This window comes from Aspergillus tubingensis (assembly GCF_013340325.1).
Source record: "Aspergillus tubingensis WU-2223L DNA, scaffold_7, whole genome shotgun sequence".
Lineage (NCBI taxonomy): Eukaryota > Fungi > Ascomycota > Eurotiomycetes > Eurotiales > Aspergillaceae > Aspergillus > Aspergillus tubingensis.
The window spans coordinates 1,679,340-1,700,863 of NW_023336281.1; the positions used below are offsets into that span (position 1 = coordinate 1,679,340).

The window sequence follows — 21,524 nt, forward strand, 5'->3', positions numbered from 1 at the left end:
CATTTCCTACACCCCGATTGGTTGTTTTGGAGCGGTCAGAAGGGCGGAGGCATCATATCTTGGCAGAAACAAAAGTGGGATGAACACCTGCTCGATTAGGTAATGGTTATACCTTGAGTATCCATGCTGCAGCATCCATGCTGCAAACACAGGCCATACTATTGAGTAGTCTTCTATAACCAATAAAGCTGAAGCATAAATAAACTTTAGCGCACTGATCCGCCAAGGCCTGCAATGACAGTCATGATCTGGCAGACACATGAGTGACCGAGATGTCAGCATCAACCAGACCCCGTGCGCGTTAAGGGATTGCCAAGTCCAAGGGATGAGTATTATATCCAAGGAGGCTGTCATGCATCATGTCTATTGGAGCGGGAGCCACTGTTTCTGGCTGTCAGGGACCCAGGTATTCCGCTAGTGGCGGGGATGTAGTCAGGAATGGGACGTCCAGATAACCTTGATGTGAAGCATCGTGTGACCTTGCATCGAAGCTCCACTCAGCCACGCAAATTGGGCAGTGTACTTATCAGGCTCGACTGCCCTTTTTACAGAGTTCACGCCTCGTGACATTATGCTTACACACGGAAACCATCGCTAGTTCAATCTAACAATGGACCCAGGTTAGACGAAATATATCTTTCCATATCGAACGGCATAGTACTTCAGGGAAAGACCACAACCCAGCAAGAGCCACTAGTTCGGAAACGCTCTTTCTATCGGAATAGAAGATTTAAGTAATAAGTAATGAATGATAGATGATAAATAATAATATGGTGCCTAATGATACTATTCAAGGATGCCAATCCGGATCGCGATTGTTGTCACTCTCATCATCCTCTTTCTCTTCTTCTTCTTCTTCCTCTTCTTCGGCTTCTTCCTCTTCTTCGGCTTCGTCCTCCTCGGCCTCGGCCTCATCCCCGCTACCCCCTTGTCCCCCTTGTCCCCCATTATCGGCAACTGGTTGCCAGTGACCACCAGGCCTCGCGTAGACGATTCTTGCCCCCCTAGTGACCAAATGTCTTGGGCAATAATTGCCCACAGGTTGTCGCTGCCTTGGGCCCAGTCTGGTGCACCTCACGTTGGTGCCGAGTTGTGGGGGGCATTGCTTGAAGGGGCCAGGGGTTGTGCATCCGCACGAGTAGACGAGAATCTGATAGAAGCACCTTCATTGTATAAGATAATGTGAGGTGGTATGGATTGATTGCTCTACTTACATCATGGGAGAGAGTAGGACGTGAGTGATTATTTCGACTGTGCTGTCTATTGGACTATGGTATGCTTAATTCTAGAAAATATTTGTGCTATGAAGTACAAGCCTTGGTGCACCTTCCTCATTTGGCTGCTCATTTACATCGTGGTTTCCTGATTTAGCAAACTTCCGTCGTCCGACTTCTTCGTCGGAAACACTTTGGGTATCGCCTCCGCGGACGTCATGAGCAGACACTGGCTATCATAGAGGTATTAGTGCTGTTTTGGTCATCAACTATAATAAAACAAGCGAAAGTTTCGGACAAGCCACCTGGGACTTCCGGATTGAATACCGCCTTATGTCATAAGTGCGATACTTATGACATACGGTTTTAAATAGCCCATATACAGTTTGCATTCTGGCGGAAGGCTCAGGTCTTTTATAAGCTTGCTCTGGAAATATGAAAGCTATAAATCGTTCCTTCTACCACACAATCGACGCTAAGTCCTATCATGACAGGCCCAGCTGTCTCGTCTGCGGCTTTGTCTTTGCGAACGGGACCAGCGAGGACGATCATTACAGTTACGTGGATACGAGATACTATGTAGGAAGTAACCTCTGTCGCGCTGAGCTTCTAGAGGATTGGAGACCTTCTGAGAAGAAAAGATGGGGGAAGAAAACATGGTGGAACACTTCCCGCGCAGGTCAGCCACCCTGGTACTCACTAGATACCCTCAGCTGTTGACTGATTGGTCCAGTTCTATACCGCCCTGCAACAGGCACCTGCCGACTTTCTGGGGTCATCATGCATCCTCTGACAACCGGATTGGTTCCAATGAATGAGACAGATGGATATATTTGCGGTACTTGGTCGGGCTGGTTATCCCCCAAAGAACGACAAGCTTTCGTACGTCCGGACATTCTATGCCCAACCCAGGAGCCGGAGCCCGACGTTGAGTGGGTGGCTTACTTTGTTCACTCTCGCTGCTGGGAGCTACTTACTCACCACGACTTGGGGACGGTTGCGGAGAAGGACCTGGGCATAGTTCTCGACGCTCTCCGAGACAGACATAAGACTCTCCGAGGCAGACGTAAGAAAACCGGTTATCAACCTAGATCCTGGTATTGGATGTTGTGTCGGGAAGGTTAGGGTCCCCCCAGGTCCGACATTCGATGACGCTGACCTTGAATCTCTACCAGATCCTGTTCGTACAAAATGCGTTACAGAAGCCATTTGTCTAGCACTAAAACACGAAAAGCGAAGGAAATTGATGATGAAACGAAAGGGCCATTTGGTCACCCGAAAGGCACCACGTCTCAGACCCTGCGTTCTTCCGATGGAAATACTTTATATGATTCTTAGATATCTTCCATATCAGACGATTGCGAACGTGGAAAAAGGATTGCGCCTCAATCTCGGTAATAGGTTTTGGCGCACTTGGCTCTCTAGCCGAGTATTCTACGAAGTGAGGGATATTGCCATCGACGAGGTTAATTGGAAGCGCCTATCCATGTTGCTGGAACGACGACTCAAGAAGTCAAACGCTTTGGCCATCCGACGGTTTTTATTAGCCTCTCTGGATAATGTTATGAGGTTTGTTAACATGTAACTTGATGGGAAGGCCATCTATCACGAGTTTGAATAATAAATAATAATAAATAATGCGTCTGATAATACTATTCAAGGATGAAAGTCTGGGTCGCTCTTATTGTTATCTCATCTTCATCTTCATCATCTTTATTTCCATCATCTATTCGCTTTCTTCTTCTTCTTTCCCTCACCCTTATCATCTTCTTCTTTGGCTTCATCCTCCTCGGCCTCGCTCCCGTCCCCCCATGGTGCAGGACCAGACCCTGCGAGACAATCGAGTCCATTATCAGTTCGGCGATAGCGGTGAGATCATGAGCGTCGGTGTGGAGAGGGCCATCGAATCCGTGGCTTTTCATGTCCGCTTCGAACCAGTCTTAGGGGTGGAGGGCCTCTGCCTAGCCATGGTCATCATTAGAGCAGTTCGGTCGTGTATGAGAGGTTGCTGGAGAGACGATAAGTTAAACAACTCGAAAACCCCATGTCGCAGTAAATGCTCACAGCCTGTCGGTTTTTGAAAAGCCCAAGCCAAATCAATTGGCGAGTAAGGCAACGAATGTGCAATAACAGAAACAGAAACAAAAATTGATACCTCCATGACAGCCACGCGTATGCTCGTGACGTCCGTGACGTCCGCGGAGGCGATGCCCAGAGTGCTTCCAACGAAGAGGCCGGACGACAGAAGGGTGCCAAATCTGAAAAGCATGATGTATGAAGTGAGGAGCCAATTGAGAAAGGTGCAATAAGGCTCGCATTTTCTGTAGAACTGAGCGTACTGTAACTAAATACTAGGTAGCACAATCAGAACAAACTATCTCTTAACATACACTCTTGAAATATGAAGTGAAGCAATAGATTCATAACACCATATACTTTTATCTGTTGAGGCATTCACTCCAGCCAGGGTCAGCTGATCCTTCGCTTCTTCTTCCTGCGTGGTCTTCCAGCACCTTTTCCAACCACCAACCATCTTCTTGGGATCCAGATAGCTCAGCTTCATACCTTTGACCCTTCATCTTGTCATTATATATGATAAAGGTGCTTCTATCAGATCTTTGTCTATTCGTGCGGATGTACTACCCCTGATCCCTTCAAGCAATGCCCCCCCCCCACAACTCGGCACCAACGTGAGGTGCACCAGATTGGGTCCATGAATAGCCTCCCTAGGAGCCTAGGGAACACCCGCACAGCAGGGCCACTAGTAAAGGCCGGCTATATCGGGTATATGAATTCTACTACTACTACTACTACTACTACTACTACCAGATTGGGTCCAAGGCAGCGACAACCTGTGGGCAATTACTGCCCAAGACATCTGGTCACTAGGGGGGCAAGGATCGTCTACGCGGGACTGGATGGTCAATGGCAACCAGTTGCGGGTGATTTCAGTATGGGAGACGCCCCTGATGGCTGTGGACAAGTCCCACGTACCGTTCCCGAGGATATTCGTACAATCCTCGTCGACTTCATCACGAAGGAATACATTGGGACAATACCACGATCCAGACCGATACCGCAGTCGATAGTGTCCTCCGGGAGGAGACCTCCAATGAACTACGGGCGACAGGTGTTGTCACATAACTTCTCGATGGATCATCCAAGACGGTTGATGCAACGAAGGAAATTGTTGTCTCGGGCGCCGCGTACTGAAGTTCCGCCATTATGATGCGTGGATCCCGCGAGGAGCTGGTCCAATTTAACATCGACGGCAAGATTGACCTGCCTGGAGTGGGTAGGAGCCTGACGGACTATCTGGTTAGCTCCACCGTTGAATATATGCTCTATATTGCCTCTGACCTGAATGCAGATCATTTTTACGTTCTACGAGATCGAAAAGGAAGGCCAGACAAACTACTGGCATCCTACCACAAAAGCAACAGGGCCAAGGCCTACATGCAGTGAAAGGAGCAGACGTTCGGCTTGTTGTCAACATCCCTCTTCTGCTGTTTCGCATTTGCACTCATGGACGTGTGGTCGAAGGCCGACCCCAATAAGAAACGACCCGAGACAGCTTGGATGGGACTCTATGAAGCTTACACCACCCAGCCCAAAGTCGAATCTTCACGATCGAGTCTCAAGACGGCCCCAAGCTGTATTAAGGTTATTCTATTGGCCATATTTTGTATATAGTTACCTATCTATGCTTAACATTATTAGGGAAAAGTTATTTATTTCCGATGTCATCTATAACCAATCCCTTGACTGAAAATGAACATAGCCCGCGAAGCCCAACATCAATCAAAGCACGCATTTCCTCAACTCAAACAACCTCAAACTCCGCACTACTAGGCCCCGCCCCATTACAAGCCGTCAAATCCATCGGACAAGCACTCATAAACACCACACAATCCTGCTCGGCCCTCAGCACCACATAATCCCCGACCTTACTATCCGGCTCCAAAACCCTCAACCCATTACCACTAATCTCCACATTCATGAACAAATTCAACGGATCAGGCGTCCATCCACTCTCCAGCAACCCAGAAACATGTCCGAACGCCGGCTCAGCACATTGCTTCACAGCATCACGAAGATTCTGGGCACAGTTGTCGTGGTCCGCGGTACCTCCCAGTTCGAGATATCGTTCTGGAGAGCAAGCTGCGTAGAGAACGTCGTGTGTGCCCCGTGATGTGTCCTCGGTGATGGTCAAGATAGGGTTTCGGTTGTTGTCGACGAAGGATTCGTTAATTGAGGGAAGGAGCTTTTGTAGGGTGGGTCGGGTGTGGGCCATGGACATGTATCTAGGGACAGTGTTGGGTGTGGAGGGGATCGTGAAGGCCCAGGTGTCGATGACTTGGCTGCCCGAGGTGTTTATGATTTTGATTGATTGGCTGGGGTGGAGTCGTTGGAAGGCGAAGCTTCTGGCTGGGATGGTGGGCATTTTTGTATAGAGACTTTTTGGAAGATGGATTATGGTAGAGTATGTTTTAGTAGGAATCCCTAGTACGTATTAACATCTATATAAAGGGTAGAGCAGCTACCTCCCACGGGACAAGTGCTGGTGTTATATGCTCAACCCCTTGAGTTGCATTGATAAGCTGCGTGTCTCCAGAAGAAGATAAGGTGACGTCATTTCTCCGCGGAATCACTCACATTTTGGGCTGTCAGGCAGTATAACATTTCCTCTGCTGAAACCTGCATAACCCTTGTATATATTCGAGAAATTTTCGTTTCATTTTAGATGTGGTGTAGCTAGCTAGCTATCTAGTTAGTCCGGTGGAGCCTCCAGAATATAGGTGGGTCGTGTAGATTCCCCATCCTCATTAACCTAATCTAACCTACTTTGTATACATCCAAAGCAAACTAACCACCCGATCTCCGGGGTACTAAAACCCACAGACCCATCACTAGTAAATGCGGCATCTGCGACGCTGACATGCATGGATTCCCCCACCCCAACCCCTCCTCTACCCCAACTTGCATACCAGACAACGCATCACCATAACCCCAACTCCCCCTCCAACTCCCCCTCCACCCCCTCCACCCACCACCACAACAATGCCCACCAAAACCCTCCTCATCATCGGCATAACCGGCAACCAAGGACACTCCATCGCCACGCGGTTCCTCCACGACCCAACCTACCATATAATCGGGCTAACGCGGAACCCAAACTCCCCGACCGCCCAATCCCTCTCAGCGCAAGGCATCACCATCCTCGCCGCCGATCTCAACGACCCCACCGCCCTCATCCCCGCCTTCCGCGGCGCGAACCTCATCTTCAGCGTAACCAACTACTGGGAGCCATTCTTCCGCGAAGACTGTCGAAAACAGGCAGCGGAGCGGGGGATCTCATGTCGTCGGTACGCGTACGAGGTGGAATTGCAGCAGGGGAAGAACATTGCGGATGCGGCGGCGGCTACGGTGGATTCGCTGGATGAGAATGGGTTTGTGGTGTCGACGTTGAGTTATGCGGCGGAGTGTAGTGGGGGACGGTTTGGGGAGTTGTATCATTTTGATGCGAAGGCCGAGGTGTTTCCAAATTATGTGAGGGAGAGGTATCCCGCGTTGGTGGGGAAGATGTCGTGTGTCCAGACGGGGTTTTTTATGACCAGTTATAGGTTGGTTCCTGGGGCTTATTTTACTAAAGTGAGTGAGTGGGTGAGTAATCTTGGTTTGGGGTGTGGGTGTATGGGGTTATTGCTGATTTTTGGGTATTTTGGGTGGATTAGAAGATGACGGAGAATGGGGAGGTGTCGTTTGAGATGACTTTTACGACGGCGCCTGATGCGAGAGTTCCGCATTTGGATGTTAATGCGGATTTGGGGAACTTTGTTTATGCGGTTTCGAAGATGCCCCCTGGGAAGAGTTATATGGCTTGTGGGTCGTATTGTAGCTGGGCGGAGTATATGAGGATTTGGGGGAGGATTAATTCGGTCCCGGCAAGTTATCGACAGATTACTCTTGAGGAGCTGATGGAGAAGACTCCCGATCCGGAGTTTGGGTGTGAGGTAGGTGATATGTTTACTTATTCGACAGATCCGGGGTATGATGGCGGTGATAAGGAACTGCTGACTGCAGAAGACATACGCAATGTGAGTGTGTTGTGATGATATGGTATTTAACCCACGGCTAATCTCTACAGGCCGGGATAGAGTGTCCAATGACCAGTTTGGAGGAGTGGATTGAAAGAGAGGATTGGTCGGCTGTCCTGAATAGTGAATAGGTCCTGATGTATACATGTAGCTGGCCAAGAAACTCTGCATCACGACCGAGGTTCGGCCAATATAACCTGAGCGGCCTTAGCAGATTGGGAACGTCTAGTTGACTCTTGCACTTGAGTAGGCAGAGACTGCGCCACTGCATTTCGTATTTCCTCTTTGATAAGTGCAGCGAGGCTCACTTGCACGTCATTGACCAAGCCAGCGCGGATTGAATCAAGCTGGCCGGATAGGCTTGATTGCACATTGGCATGGACAGTACCTTGGACTTGCTTAGCAATCTCTGCCAGTGCGTCGCCCCCGAGCCTGGTCTCTCTGGACATTCCAGCCAATGTCAGGTCCTTCCAGCAAGCGGAGTCAATATCGCTCATACGTGGAATGCGGATTGTGCTCAGGTGCTTGACGGTACGTTGAAGCACAATAGAATCATGGTCCCATTTTTTCATCGTGGCAAGACGCATCACAGCGGAGTAGACTTCAAACGTGAGGTCTTCCACCTTGGCTCTGGTGTGATACGGTATTTCGCGGCCATCGTTTATAAGTCCGTGATACTGTGTACACTTGCTGCCGAACTGAATCAGGTCCTTAACATGGGACAGCAGATCTACTGTCGCCAGATATCCAGGCCTAAGACCAGCACGTTGTGGCCCAGATTCCGATTCGGGTAGGTTCTCATCGTCGAATCTTCCGCGCTGCACATCAAGGTCCATGGCAACTAAATCATTGAGGTCTGAAGGACTCAGCCCTTTGGTCGCATTCTTTGGCAGCCCAATAAAGAAAGCTTGAGGTATTTGGGGCGACTCGTTGGCAGAGGACTTCTGTGGCGATGGCGAGTCCTCGACGAGGTTTCTCATACATCCTGAAACCAATGTTCCTATGTTCTTCTTTGAGTTAGTCAATGAAAGAAACGGAGATAGGAATCTTCACCTACCTCAATAATGTGGTTGATCCCAGCCCAGAGCAACGCTTTGTACAGGAAGTCCTCACTTTCTAGTTCGTGTTTGTCCATGCGCATCCCACTTATGTACCTCTTGATGTCTTCCAATTGTTCAACAAATGGGACAGAGAATTGGTATGCTGCAGTCAAACTTGCCTGACAATTCTCCAGATTCCAGAAACAGGGCAACCGTCTCCACTTGTCCAATGCGGTAGCTAGTAGCCTCTGGCGCTGCGAAAGCTCCTTTGTAATGGACTTCTGTGGCAGAAACAACTTTCTATAGGCTGAAACGGTATCACTGTCAGTCTTCTCCATTCTTCTGTATGCTGTAGTCCAGGACTTGTGGGTTGGGGCTTTGTCTTTGGCGCCGCTACCCTTGAGAGCGGCGATAATACCCTTGGAGAGAGGCTTTGCGTTCCACGCAGCCTGGAGCGCTGTTCCAAATCTACCGACAACCTTATTTGGACTGGCACCCTGTTCAAGCAGCATCTTCACTGTTGATTCATGGCCAGCTGCTGATGCTGCCACAAGAGCAGTCCCAAAGAATCCAGCTATATGGTCGACTGCAATACCCCGGGAATAGTTACTTGCCTTTCCTCCACCTGAAAGTAGCAGGCTGATAATGGAGTTGTATCCGTTGTACGCTGCCACATGGAGAGGGTTACCCAAAATCCCATCTTCAGTTCCTGTTATTTTTGCTTTGGCGTTAAGTAGCATTTCAACGATTGAATCATGTCCTTGAGCGGAAGCCACATATAGTGCGGTTCCATGGGGACCTTTCTCGGCGTTCACATCGACATGTTTCAACAAGTCCGCAACAATCTGCTTATAGCCACGATAAACTGCCACTTGCAGTATTGTCTCCCCGTCAGAATTCCTTGCGCTCAAATTCTTGGGATCAGTTTGAATCAAGCCCTCGACGACCGGCCTGAGATTGAGTTTAAGCGCATAGTGGATTCTTGAGGCATGTCTCTGGCGTTTACTGTCGGTTTTCGTCCCACTTTTGTCCATTATAGGTTCACCCGCATCAAGGCAGTTCAGCCAATCATCGAATCTTTCAGACTGGAATAGTCCACGAATTCTCCCTTGAAGCATAGCACGTTCACTGGCCATGCCGTCTGCTTTGTCGAATAATTGGTAATGTTGAAACCAATACTCGGCAGCATAGCTCCGTAGCGTCAGTTCGAAACTGTTCACATTGGCCGAATCTCCCGCCCCCAATGGCAGCATCAGAATATCAAGACAGCGTTGGGTAATTTCAAAATGGGCTTGCTCCTCGGAACATAGAAATTGCGATATAAGACTGTCCTGACCTATGCGGACCTGGGTCTCCAAGTACTCTTTCGCCGAATAGTGGGCGAACCGAAGGACTTTATCACACTTCTTGCTCTTGCGGTTAATTGTCAAGGTTTGCGTGGACTGGCTCACCCATTGGCCTGTACATATTTCGTAAACCGCATCACTGTCATGAAGGCCAACTGCAGAGGCAATCTCATCTTGAGTGAGCGGTCGTAGCTGCCTCAGAAGCCATATAAACATTGCCCTCAAAAGCTTCCTGTCGACTTCGCTTACAGACCTCAAATGTTTCTCGTAAATGGCTACCATACTGGTCGGAACTTCGTTTAGCTTTGCCTCAATTTTCTTGGGGTCCTTTCGACACTCGCGTATTTCGTGGACCAATGATGTAGCCCAGAGAAAGTTCCTACCATTTGTTAGCCATAGTAATGAATATGCATAGCGGTCGGCGGGCACTGCACTTTTTAGCCCCCTCTATAAGCCGTGTCTGAATACGAGCCTTTAGGTAAACAGGGAGGTCGCTTATGCCATCACCATGCCGCATAGTAGTGTCAATGTAATTGCGAATGTCAGCTTCGAGTCCTTCCGCTACGTCAATCTCCACCAGGATGTCTTTCAGATGTCCCCGAAGACATTGTCGTATATCATCTTCATTCTTGCTGACAAGGAGAATGTGAAGGTTCGAAATTCCTGACTGAGCCAGTCGCTTTATGAGTTCGAGCAATTTATGACGTTCTCGGTCTTCTGACTCTTTCGGAACTTCGTCGAGGCCATCTAGTATTATAAAGACGTCCTTCTGTAGCTCAAGCACTGATAGGATGCTATGCAGATATTCGATGAGTGTCTTGGTGTCAGGATAGCGTGCGAACTTCCGGTCTTCTACCAAGGCACTGGAAATGTCTTCTGGGAAGCCCCCAAGGCTACTTCCCAACTGTCGTAGGACAAACCGCAATAACAGGTCGATGCGCGTCGTGTCTGTCTCATCGAAACGAAAGTACCACCGCAATAGTACCCGGTTTCTGTCTTTCTTGAACAGCGTTTCAAGTTGGTTGACGATGGTTGAACTGTAGAGAATTAGCCGGCTTAGAAGTAACCAGAGGGCACAAGGCGGGCGGTTCGCATACCATAAGGACGATTTTCCACATCCAGCTAGTTATTCTGTTAGTATATGCAATTCTGTTTCTGGATATTGTTCCATACATTCACCATACAGCCAAAGCAAGGATTGTGGAGAGTCCACCCAAGTTTTGTATTCTTGACGCTCAAGCAACCACCTCCCTGCTACCTCAGTCTCATCGCTGGATACAATGGCAGACCTTAGCTTCTTGTGTTTGCCATCACTGGCCGCAGCCATATCACTGGGGAACAGCCATTCAAGTAGCTGCGTCTGAATCTCCCCTTCATAAATCTCAGCCTCTGGGTCTTGCTACCGGAAACGACACTGTAACGTACCTGAAAGTGTCTTATCGATCTTCGCAATGCCCTTCATGATCATGGATGTACTCTTGGAAACATCTCCTAGAATTCTCTGGACCTCCTTGACTCGCTTCATCTCCTCTTCTTGGGCTGGTAGCATGTCAGCACGGCGTGCAACTTCCATGGTAGCTACAGTATTCCACTTACTTTCAAACATGAATTGCTGCTGCTCAGCCATTATTTGCCGAAACCACTTTTCCACCATCTCGTCGCTTCCCTGAATGGCACTTTGCAAGTCCTTCAGCGGCTCCTGGGTAAGTGATTTGAAACTCTGGATAATCCGGTCTAGGCAAAATAATCAGTATTGACAACGTTCATGGGGCAGGTACATCCTTGATACCTAATCTCTTCGATGTAACTGCCTGCTTCACTTTTGCAGAATACTGTAGTACACATATGTACACATTGACAATGGCATCCCCTAATTCGGCCGCATTGGAAATCTGGACTCGGTGATAAAGAGCCTCGATGCGAGAGTATCGAGCCAGGAGTACGGCCAGGTATTCGGAAGCTTCCCAAATGCGCTGCATCCGTTCCTGGTTGTTTTGGATAAGCTGCAAAAGTCAACCATATGTCCATCCTGTAAGAAACTAAGTCAATGATTACAAACCGTCAGACCAAAGGAAACCACCGCCCATGCAATAGACGCATAGCCTGTCGGATCAAATTTAACGACCACATCGCCCAACGCCTGAACGGTCATGACCGATTTCAAGATAGCACTTGCACGATCATAAGCATTCCCCTTCGTTTTTGACGGCCATCGCTCCTGATGAATGCGTAGTTTGCTTTTAGTCAGATTCATAACACCTTCTACGTACTCTTTGGGCAGTTTTCCCATCCGATTTATGTTCCTATCTTGCCACTTTTGAGTCAGACGCTTCCTATTCGCGTCGCCCACATCGACGGACATCCACGCCTCTTCCCATAGGTTCCGCTTAGGCTCGACCACGGCAGATTTTGGCTTCGCTGCTGCCACGCCATTGGACTTTGCCTGTACTGGCTTCGGCTTTGTAGGTTTCGAAGATGGCGTTTTCTTAGCCTTGGTGGTTGTGGCCGGCTTGGCCTTTACCCTCACCGGTGATGGTTTCTTAGGCGGGTGTGAAGTGTCATCTTGTGGTTTGACCATTTGGCTTATTGAGGAAGGGTTGGTTTTGTATTCTGTAATAGTTGATGTTTGATGCTAAGGGAAGAATAATGGCGAGTGAAGCTGTCATGATGGAAGATCGCGTTCTTGCGGGAGATTTGTACCCCGCGCGAGGCTCTGCAGAGGTCAAGCTGATGGGGCTGATACTGTTTCATAGTGGGAAGAGCTAATGCTGGTGCAGGATGGGGGGACAAAAACAAGTATCTTGATTGGAGGATTCGTATGCGTTGTCAGCTAGCTAGCCAGAAGAATACGAGGCGCCCGCTTGGCTTGGCCCTGCAGTGATACCTGCATGCTGTGGGTCACACCAAAGAAATGTGTTTGTGGGAAGTCGAGTGCAGAACGACTGTCACGCGGATTAGTGATAGGAGGAATATGGGAAGCCTATAATAAAGTCTGGAAATTACGGCAGGCGTGAAAGCGGCTCTAACCGCTAACCTTATCCCTGAAATCTGCAGGAAAATACTACGGGTCTTGCCTGAACTGAAATTCTTGAGACGGTTGGGAGCTCAGCGAACTTGAATTCATTCCAGTCAAAGAGGTTATCCTTCTTAAGATAAGTCGTTTGTTTATTTTCAAAATGAAAGTGACACTCGAGATACGCAACCATCATTCCAACATGATATGACAGCTTCATTCCACTCAGATACTTCCCCACTTCAAAGATCCTCTTTTCTTGAGAAACTAAAATGTGGGTTTTGACACAGTGATCCTACTGTGCCTCTACATACCACGGTAAGACAACATCCATAGTATTATAAAACTCCTCAGCCACTGCTCCCTCCAAGCTCCAGGCGGAGATCACCTCCATCCCAGGCCGATATCCCCACTGCGTATTGATCCTCAAATGGGCAATCCTGGCGCTCTTATCCCGACTGAACTCTAAAGACTCATTACTTTCTTCTCCCGTACGATAATTAAGAAGTGAGAGCCCCAAGATTTGTAGTCGCGGCATTCGCTGCGCTGCTGTGCCCATGGCCCGATAGAGAATACCAAGGTCGGCACTTTTGATGTATTCCCGCCGGTCAGAATACCTGTCCTTCGGCGGAGGGTTTGCCAGCGACTCCCGAACTGCAGCTTCACGGGTTAGTGGAGGATCAAGGCCAAGTAATGGGGACCCTGTCCTTGTGTTAGTCACAAGAGATGATTGCAATATACGTAACTCAAACGGCAGCATGTGAAAAGGCAATCTAGAAGTTGAATCAAGCGCAGCAACACTTACCATCTTCGTTGTATGGAGGCACATTGAGTACTAGAAGCCGTTCGAGTTTCGGCCAGTAAGGAGCATTGGTACTGTTTTCCGCCGATGGCCAAAAAAGAGCCTTGCTAATCCGGATATGACTCAAAGTGAGTGACTTTAGCCGCATACTCAGGTTATGAAGTCGGGTGGACAGATAATCCATCCCACTAAGCCCCACATAGGTCAGTCGATGGTTGCGAAGTTCGTCGTCATGTAAAAAAGGAGACCATTCTCGGTCGCGCATAACGGAAAGCTCAAGGCTCTCCACAGAACTTGGTACACAACGAATGAAGTCGATCATTTCTAGATTAAAAGCACGCCAGTTAGCCCGTATCAATGCTTGAAGACCATGAAAGGAAATAAGAGCATACCTTGTCTTAACAAGCGACGAATATCACCTACAGAAGGACCCATCCATATAAAATCTTGCAGTAATACATGCTTCACATTGGGGAGACGTTCAAAGATCAATCCAAATGATGATAACAAGACAGCATTTAACCATGTCCCCGTTACTCCAAGCGACGTGACGCATACTGGACTAGGTAAGGGTTCCAGGTGCTTTGCTTTCAGGCAGGATGGAAGTGCTTTTCGATGCTTGAACAGGATATCCCTTAAAGATGATGTGTACTCTGAATATCTGGGGTTGAAGGTTCCACAATGTGGATTGTGGTCGCTGAATACCAGTTCGAGCCCTGGATGCTGCTCTCCCCAACTGTGCAACGCCAGAAACAAGAAGCCGAGCGCTTTGTGGTACTCTTGATCATACCATTCATATAGATACTCATTAGTGTTTGCCCGATACATAAAATCAGTCACCTTTGGTAAGACAAAATATGGTTGCCAAAGGATATGTCGAATGTAATTTACCCTGGCACGTCGCCAGTCATTGCCTGTAGTGCACCTGGAAAGGTTCAACACGCTTAAGTGCCCTCTAATGCATAATCTCTTCCAAATAATTGGCTCCACAATCCCCTGCCATTGACGAGAAATAACAGAGTATTGGGATAGCCTTTGTGAACGCCAAGCCGGTGGCACATCGTAATAAGTGGCTCCGGGAACACGTTTTGGACGATGTTTGTTCCCAGAGGTATTCTCAAGCAGATAATTAAAGATGAGACTGATTATCTCGCTGGGAAGAGGCGTCATGGTTCTGAGCTGGCAGTGGTGCTGAAGTGGTTTCTGACCTTGCTGATGTCACGCTGGGATAATTATCTGGGTAAATCAACAAAAGCCTTACATATAGAGATATAGAGATATAGAGAACTGTAAATTGCGCACACTTAGAGTAATAATCTTTCCTCATGGGAGAGGATGCAAGAGTCAGAAGATATTATATACGTTATCTGGGAGCGTGACGGCTTCCATCTAACTATGATAGTTGGAGATAGTATCACTTATCTTCATTCTCGTTGTCCCTGGAAAATATAGGTAGCTTCCATATTACCCAAGAATTAAAGACGTATATGGAATGCACCACCTGTTTATCCCCTTCACTACCACAAGTAGACTTTTCAAAAATAGTTGCGAGAAATATATCCAACCATATTTGGTGCATATAATGAAGATATCTGAACTTTCCCCTTGAAATGGCAAGAATGGTTGACATTGAAAGCGAAGGAAACCGGGATATCCATTGACTTACCCCCTGTCGACTTAGTGGTGCTCACGCCTCTGAAATTCCCGCAGTTACTATTGACTGCTGCATTGCATATCTACGTTTTGTTGGGACAATGTAGGAGCCTTTTAATGGACCACTTAGCTCACGTAAGACAGGGTCGCTAGTTAATTTATCCATTTCCTACTTACAGTAAAGCCACTGTTTATCTTAGAATCGTGATGTATTGATCGAACAGAACTCAATCAATCAATAAATCACGTGTACGAACAAGAATCATAGTATTCTTGTCGAGCGATAATTTAGATAAAGCCACAATCACTCAGTCGAAATAGCAACGAGGCTGAGGCTGGATAGCGAGTGGCCCAACCCATCAAAACGCTATCCGGCTCTTACTGCGGGTCCATAATCCTTCGAACAAGGGTAATAGATGACAGCTTGCAGGAGACATAAGCCAATTTGTTGGTGCCTAACCCATGATAACTGATGGAAAGTCACGTATAAATCAGGTCTCCCCGATACGTGTCATTTCCTGATTATTATACTTGCCAAAAATTCCTTACCATGGCATCGGATAGTCCCTTTTGGGGCCTATCGACTTCACATGCTAAGTTAGTATGAAGGCTACGATCAAGTCCAAGCTAACGGTGCAAAGTTTTTGCGAGGAGGTAATTGGTTTATTTGAGAGCACATAATAATCCCGTGTCTATCCTTCCTAACAAGAACATCATATAGGACTACGTGGTGACCAGATACGTCGCCGAATTCATCAATACCCTAACCAATGTTGTGTACAGTATGTCGCGACCTGCCGCTTCTACAAACAAAACTAATAAAGGACGCAGTATTCTACGCAATATACGGCATCAACCATCTTCGTCGACAATCGAATAAGGATGTCTTCCGCGCCCTTCCCTACTGGGGCTTGATAGGCGTTGGTATCGCTTCTGCAGCTTTTCACATGAACCTCAAGTACCATACTCAGATGAGTAAGTTCATTTGCTACCTTCCATTGCTAGCCACGTAGTATTGCTCACTAAATCCATTTGGAACAGTGGACGATGTATCCATGCATCTCGCCACAACCCCGGTTCTCCACCGCATCATGACAGTGAACACCAGTCGCAGAACCTCGATTATCCTAGCCTTTCTGCTGGGTGCAGCTCTTATAGGACTCATAATACACCATGCACTGACAGATGAGCTCATCTTACATTCCGTCACGTTCGTGGTCAGCGTGACGATCATTGGAGTCCGGACAATGCAGTTGATCACCACGCGAACGCCAAAGGATTCTCTCGCTCGACGCCAGATCTGGGGTATGGTAAGATTTGGAGCTGGTAAGACTAAGCATCTACCAACCATTTCCATGTTTTCAGCACACTGACTGCCAAAGCTATATTTGAGCTGGGATTCCTCGTCTGGCTAGTTGATGGGTGGATTTGCGAATGGCTGAGGAGCTGGCGGGCGACTATTGGCCTGCCGTGGGCTTTTCTGCTGGAACTACATGGGTGGTATGCAGATTCATGCTTTCTTCCAAGGGTCCGAGCTAATAATTGGTATGAAACAGGTGGCATATCTGCACTGGAGTTGGCGCTTACATATTCATCGCAGTGATTGATCACCTAGTGTCGGGTGAAGATGTTGGAGCCATTGAGGGCTCATTCGCCTGGCCCGCACCTTGGGCTTCTCGTTCTATTTTTGTGGGTAAGTGTTCAGCCGTGGGTGTCACGTCGGATTTAAAGACAGACTGAGGCGAGAACACTACAAGGTGGATTTGAGGCGGGAGATGGATGGGGACAACGTTAGTTGGGGTATGACCGAGCATCAGATATGCTGCGAAGCCAAGCTTCAAGCTCACATTCTTCAACCACTTAAGCTATGATGGAATCCGTGAACCATGAGCATTCTGTACAGTCATAGCAATGATTGATGAATCCGAAATAGGAGATAAGCTTGTACCGGAATAATATTCAGCCAATGAAGAAGCCAAACTTAGTCACACACGTCCCACCCAGCCAATCGGCAATACGGCATTGAGTCAGTTGTAAGCGATCGGACCCCCGCAATGCACCCCACCGGCAATTGCCCTTGCCGATGCACCCCGCCTTCCGGTCTCAAAAGCTTCGAACTCTTGCCTGCCAGAAATCTCAATCCTCTTATCCAGAGTAATTTTGGACAGATTTGGAAGAACAAGCTCAGACGCAATGGCCAACCAGCTACACAGTGCCCCGCCCTTCCGGGCCGAACATATGGGCTCCTTGCTGCGTCCCGACAACCTGCTTGCGGTGCGTGAGAAGATCCGCGATACCGGTATCTCGGAGGAGGAGGCTGGTCTGCAGGCCGTTGAGGAGGAGACTGTTCGTGATGTTGTCAAGCTCCAGCGGGATCTGGGCTACAAGGCTGTCACTTCTGGTGAATTCAACCGGACCCGTTTCTGGGGACAGATGTGGGATGAGTTCGAGGGTATGGTTCATCGTTCTGATTCTGTTGCCGTCGACCATATCACTGATAAATGTATCAGGCACCATCCGTCTTCAGGATGCTGAAGCCTCTATGTTCAGACTCTACCACCCCGACGTGGTCAGTCTGATTGAGAAGGACCGCAAGGTCATGCCCGGTGACTCGGTCATCGCTGGAACCAAGCTTTCCTGGAGCCCCGAAAAGTCGGTCTCGAACCTTCACGAACTGAAGCTGGTTCAGCAGGCCCTGCCTGAGAGTGAATGGCACACCATCAAGCTGACCATGATCACTCCCGCCTGGTTCCACATGCGCTACAAGCAGGGCAAGGCTTACACTCCCGAGGCCTACGCCAACGACGAGGAGTACTTCCAGGACGTCGCAAAGGTGTACCAGGCCGAGCTTGACGCCTTGTACAAGGCTGGACTGAGAAACGTCCAGTTCGATGACCCGGGTATGGCCTACTTCTGCTCCAAGGCCTTCCGTCAGGGCTGGGAAGAAGACAAGGACAACATCGGCACTGTCGAAGATCTGCTTGACGCCTACATCAAGCTGTACAACGACTCAATCAGCAAAATCCCTGCTGACATGCACACCGGTATTCACCTTTGCCGCGGTAACTTCATCGGAGGCAGACACTTTGCGGAGGGATCTTATGACATCATCGCCAAGAAGCTGTTCGAGAACCTGAACGTCAACACATTCTACCTTGAGTATGACACCGAGCGTGCAGGTGGCTTTGAGCCCCTCAAGTTCTTGCCCAAGAACAAGAACGTTGTTGTCGGTGTCATTAGCACCAAGCTTCGCGAGCTGGAGGACAAGGAGGCGATGAAGGAGCGGATCTACAAGGCCGCCGACTTCGTTAGCGCTGGTAGTGGTGAGACTCGCGAGGAGGCCCTTAAGCGGATCTGCGTCAGCCCTCAGTGCGGTTTCAGTACCCACGAGAGCGGATACCCTCTGAGCTTGGAGGACGAGAAGAAGAAGCTGGGTCTGACCAGGCAGATCGCTGATGAGATCTGGGGACAACCTTAAGCTTCTCAAAGCAGTGACTGGGGCGGTGCTTTCCGGCCTCTTAATAGAGAAGGAAATGTGATGATGTGAAATGAGTTATGTATTTAACAGACGTGTCATATTAGCACGTGGCAAGGTGATGTACATATGGGAGTGGTGAGGGGTGCATCGGTAGGCGCAATTTGATGAAATTAGGCTGAGAAGCATGCGTATATGTAGTGACATGACACACCTTCACTAGTAGAGATGAAACACAACTTGATCGAGACTTACTACCATTGCAAAGCGAGCACGCCCGATACCGCATTATTGTTCCCCAGGATACATACTCGTAAGAACTATGCAAAAGCAAAAATATGACCTGTAATATATTCACCGCTACCACCCCCAAATGGCATCAATTACAGCACGTATCCAAACTAGTTTTGGCCACGTTTAATTCTCATCGCTCAGGATTAAAGGCTGGGACTTACTATTCTTCGTCACCAACCAAGACAAGACCCTTGTTTGACGCATTTCCTAACTAGGATCCAAGCTCCACGCCCGTGCAGTAGCCAGACCACAACACGATGTTTGACGTGGAAGGAAAGGTAAGCGCGTCTCTTTCTTTGAATTCCAACTTCCTGTGGGCTACTGAACATAGACCAGTATGTCCTTGTGGCAGGTGGCTCCAAGGGTCTCGGGAGGGAACTCTCCTTGTCGCTGGTAAAGAGAGGTATGTTGAAGAAGGATTCCATGCCATCGCATGCGTACGGCAGGCACTGACCCACGATCCACTACCAGGAGCTCATGTGACAGCAATCGCACGCTCTGAGAATGATCTGGACAAACTCAAGGTGGATATGGACGCTGTGCGCGTACACGAAGACCAAGTCATCAGTATCCAGCGATTGGACTTGACCAATAGCGATGAGGTCAGTGCAAAAGATATCTCGGCATCACAGAAAGAATACGTTGCTAACCAGCATACCTTTGATTAGGTATCTGGATTCATCAACGGGTTTGAAAAATGCATAACTGCCCTCTTCTGCATCGCAGGTGGCGCCGGCGAGGAAGTGGGCCACTTCGTGGACATCTCCGCGACATCGATTCAGAGCTGCATGGAGCGGAATTACCTCACAGCGGCGTTCATCTCTCAGGCTGTCATGAAGGTTTGGGCCAGTGAGCTGAAACTGGAAAAGGAGCGCACTGAAGTTCAGCAATCACGCCACCTTATCTTCACAGCGTCCACGGCGGGTATAGTTGCAGTTCCAGGGTACGCCGCATATTCACCATCGAAGGCGGCTGTCCGCTCATTAGCCGATAGTTTGAGACAGGAGAGTCTCATGTATTCTCCTGCTGGATCTATACAGGTTCATTGCAGCTTTCCCAAGATATTCATGACGGAGAGGATCAACGTACAACAAGCGCGGAAGCCGCGGATATGTAAAGAGATTGATGGCACTGCCGTTAAAATCGGAGGGTTGACGGTCGAGGATGTGGCTCGGCAGATCCTTGCAGGGCTTGATAAGGGATGCTACATGATCCCGACGGATTTGCAGACGCGGTTTCTACTGAATAATATGCGTGGGCCTAGTCCGCGGGACAATTCCTTGGTTGACTGGTTGCTTAGTTGGGCTGCTTTATTGATTTATCCCGTTGTGGCTACGATTGTGGATTGGAAGGTAATGAGGTACGGCAGACAGCGGCGTGAGTGATGCCTCGTATGATGGAGATGCTGCTGTTCCATTCTTTTGACTCATATAGGAAGACATGATATCGCAAAGTCAATGCAATTAATTAAAATTAATATGATACTATCGCTAGTACAGTGGCCTCCGCATTTACGTCACGATATGGGAAAAAACCACCCAGAGGATGGAGAAAAACCCATATTAAGGCCCATAGATAACCAGAAGAAATTCAAGGATTTCTGGACTGCCTGCTATTTAGCACCCTCCCTTCTGAAAAAAAAATCTAGGAGCAGATAATAGAGGCGGCAGTAGTTGCAACTTCCGGTGAGCATCCGGGTGGGGGGTTGGCCTCGAAATCAGCTACATATAAACCAAAGGTACACAAAACTGGTCCACCGCATTGGGGAACACTATAAAATGAGATATAAAGTCAGAATACATTCTCTGAAACGTTCGGAATGTGGAGTTGCTTGTACCCATATAGATTGCAGGCATGGGGAGGAGTGGTTTCCGCTGAGCCAAGATGGTGGAAGCTGTGGAAATACCATCAGTATAAAGCTCATCTGCAGAGATGATAGATTGAGAAGCATACTGGTTCAGGTCCAGATCGTGGCAATTGGTGTCGAGGATATTCTGTTGGGGACCTCCTCGATCTGGTTCACTCCAAAGGGAAGCCTGATTTAAATGGTTGCGTCAGATCTGAGTATGGCAGCAACCTTCACAGATATGAACTTACATGAATGGTAGTATCAACCTGGGGGGCTGCCATGGCCAAAATTGGCATCAAGGTGGTAACGGCAATGAAGAGCTTGGAAAACATTTTGCTGTTTTGTTCACCTTGGAATTTCTGTTTGGAAGTTGCACAATTGAGACAGAAGATACAACGGAGAGGATGACTTGTTAACTGGAGAATTGCCCTGTATAGAGGAAGAGAACCGCTTATTATATTTTTATCTGAAGGAGTGCTCTCCAAGAGTCAACAATTGTGTACACCGGGAGATGTGTACGTGGTTGCACTCTGGGATACTTGTACAACATGCCAGCTAGTCTGCGTCATATTCGAGCGCGTAGCCTTTCACTTTCTAAATGCTCGTATAGGAAGTATAGCAGAACACATCTCTGTCTAGATGTAGGTTGCACGAGAGCGTACCTTCAGCCAGCCTCATGCATTCTTCTGTCTTTCAGGGATGAAATTATTGGATTGGTAACTTACTCTTCCCTCATGTCA

General features: G+C 48.4%; 10 protein-coding genes across 10 annotated transcripts; 5 read left to right on the forward strand and 5 right to left on the reverse strand.

Annotated features, from left to right (window-relative positions):
* Positions 1-790: 790 nt before the first annotated feature.
* AtWU_05520 (ribosome assembly protein Noc2) lies at positions 791-1,219 on the reverse strand (the record flags this gene model as incomplete). The annotated part of the gene is made up of 2 exons (XM_035500630.1): positions 791-1,163; positions 1,215-1,219. The coding sequence occupies 2 exons, from the start codon at positions 1,217-1,219 to the stop codon at positions 791-793; spliced, it is 378 nt and encodes a 125-aa protein (XP_035356523.1).
* A 430-nt stretch (positions 1,220-1,649) lies between these two features.
* AtWU_05521 (uncharacterized protein) lies at positions 1,650-2,799 on the forward strand (the record flags this gene model as incomplete). The annotated part of the gene is made up of 3 exons (XM_035500631.1): positions 1,650-1,893; positions 1,948-2,334; positions 2,390-2,799. The coding sequence occupies 3 exons, from the start codon at positions 1,650-1,652 to the stop codon at positions 2,797-2,799; spliced, it is 1,041 nt and encodes a 346-aa protein (XP_035356524.1).
* Positions 2,800-5,037: 2,238 nt separating this feature from the next.
* On the reverse strand, positions 5,038-5,658 carry AtWU_05522 (mitochondrial import protein Pam17 family protein; the record flags this gene model as incomplete). The annotated part of the gene is made up of 1 exon (XM_035500632.1): positions 5,038-5,658. One exon carries the CDS (start codon positions 5,656-5,658, stop codon positions 5,038-5,040), a length of 621 nt encoding a protein of 206 aa, XP_035356525.1.
* A 617-nt stretch (positions 5,659-6,275) lies between these two features.
* AtWU_05523 (NmrA-like family protein) lies at positions 6,276-7,443 on the forward strand (the record flags this gene model as incomplete). Its single annotated transcript, XM_035500633.1, has 3 exons — positions 6,276-6,866; positions 6,950-7,312; positions 7,363-7,443. The coding sequence occupies 3 exons, from the start codon at positions 6,276-6,278 to the stop codon at positions 7,441-7,443; spliced, it is 1,035 nt and encodes a 344-aa protein (XP_035356526.1).
* A 39-nt stretch (positions 7,444-7,482) lies between these two features.
* AtWU_05524 (transcription factor domain family protein) lies at positions 7,483-12,276 on the reverse strand (the record flags this gene model as incomplete). Its single annotated transcript, XM_035500634.1, has 9 exons — positions 7,483-8,319; positions 8,370-10,077; positions 10,133-10,735; positions 10,796-10,820; positions 10,872-11,069; positions 11,124-11,237; positions 11,295-11,432; positions 11,488-11,701; positions 11,758-12,276. 9 exons carry the CDS (start codon positions 12,274-12,276, stop codon positions 7,483-7,485), a joined length of 4,356 nt encoding a protein of 1,451 aa, XP_035356527.1.
* A 730-nt stretch (positions 12,277-13,006) lies between these two features.
* On the reverse strand, positions 13,007-13,661 carry AtWU_05525 (similar to An01g06790; the record flags this gene model as incomplete). Its single annotated transcript, XM_035500635.1, has 2 exons — positions 13,007-13,413; positions 13,517-13,661. 2 exons carry the CDS (start codon positions 13,659-13,661, stop codon positions 13,007-13,009), a joined length of 552 nt encoding a protein of 183 aa, XP_035356528.1.
* A 2,055-nt stretch (positions 13,662-15,716) lies between these two features.
* Positions 15,717-16,906, forward strand: AtWU_05526 (ceramidase; the record flags this gene model as incomplete). Its single annotated transcript, XM_035500636.1, has 7 exons — positions 15,717-15,763; positions 15,808-15,820; positions 15,888-15,948; positions 15,998-16,141; positions 16,208-16,492; positions 16,549-16,666; positions 16,723-16,906. 7 exons carry the CDS (start codon positions 15,717-15,719, stop codon positions 16,904-16,906), a joined length of 852 nt encoding a protein of 283 aa, XP_035356529.1.
* A 453-nt stretch (positions 16,907-17,359) lies between these two features.
* On the forward strand, positions 17,360-18,644 carry AtWU_05527 (cobalamin-independent methionine synthase II family protein; the record flags this gene model as incomplete). Its single annotated transcript, XM_035500637.1, has 2 exons — positions 17,360-17,618; positions 17,677-18,644. 2 exons carry the CDS (start codon positions 17,360-17,362, stop codon positions 18,642-18,644), a joined length of 1,227 nt encoding a protein of 408 aa, XP_035356530.1.
* Positions 18,645-19,192: 548 nt separating this feature from the next.
* AtWU_05528 (oxidoreductase,short chain dehydrogenase) lies at positions 19,193-20,320 on the forward strand (the record flags this gene model as incomplete). Its single annotated transcript, XM_035500638.1, has 4 exons — positions 19,193-19,213; positions 19,272-19,338; positions 19,407-19,537; positions 19,604-20,320. 4 exons carry the CDS (start codon positions 19,193-19,195, stop codon positions 20,318-20,320), a joined length of 936 nt encoding a protein of 311 aa, XP_035356531.1.
* A 336-nt stretch (positions 20,321-20,656) lies between these two features.
* On the reverse strand, positions 20,657-21,116 carry AtWU_05529 (uncharacterized protein; the record flags this gene model as incomplete). The annotated part of the gene is made up of 3 exons (XM_035500639.1): positions 20,657-20,706; positions 20,773-20,971; positions 21,033-21,116. The coding sequence occupies 3 exons, from the start codon at positions 21,114-21,116 to the stop codon at positions 20,657-20,659; spliced, it is 333 nt and encodes a 110-aa protein (XP_035356532.1).
* Between the last annotated feature and the right edge of the window lie 408 nt (positions 21,117-21,524).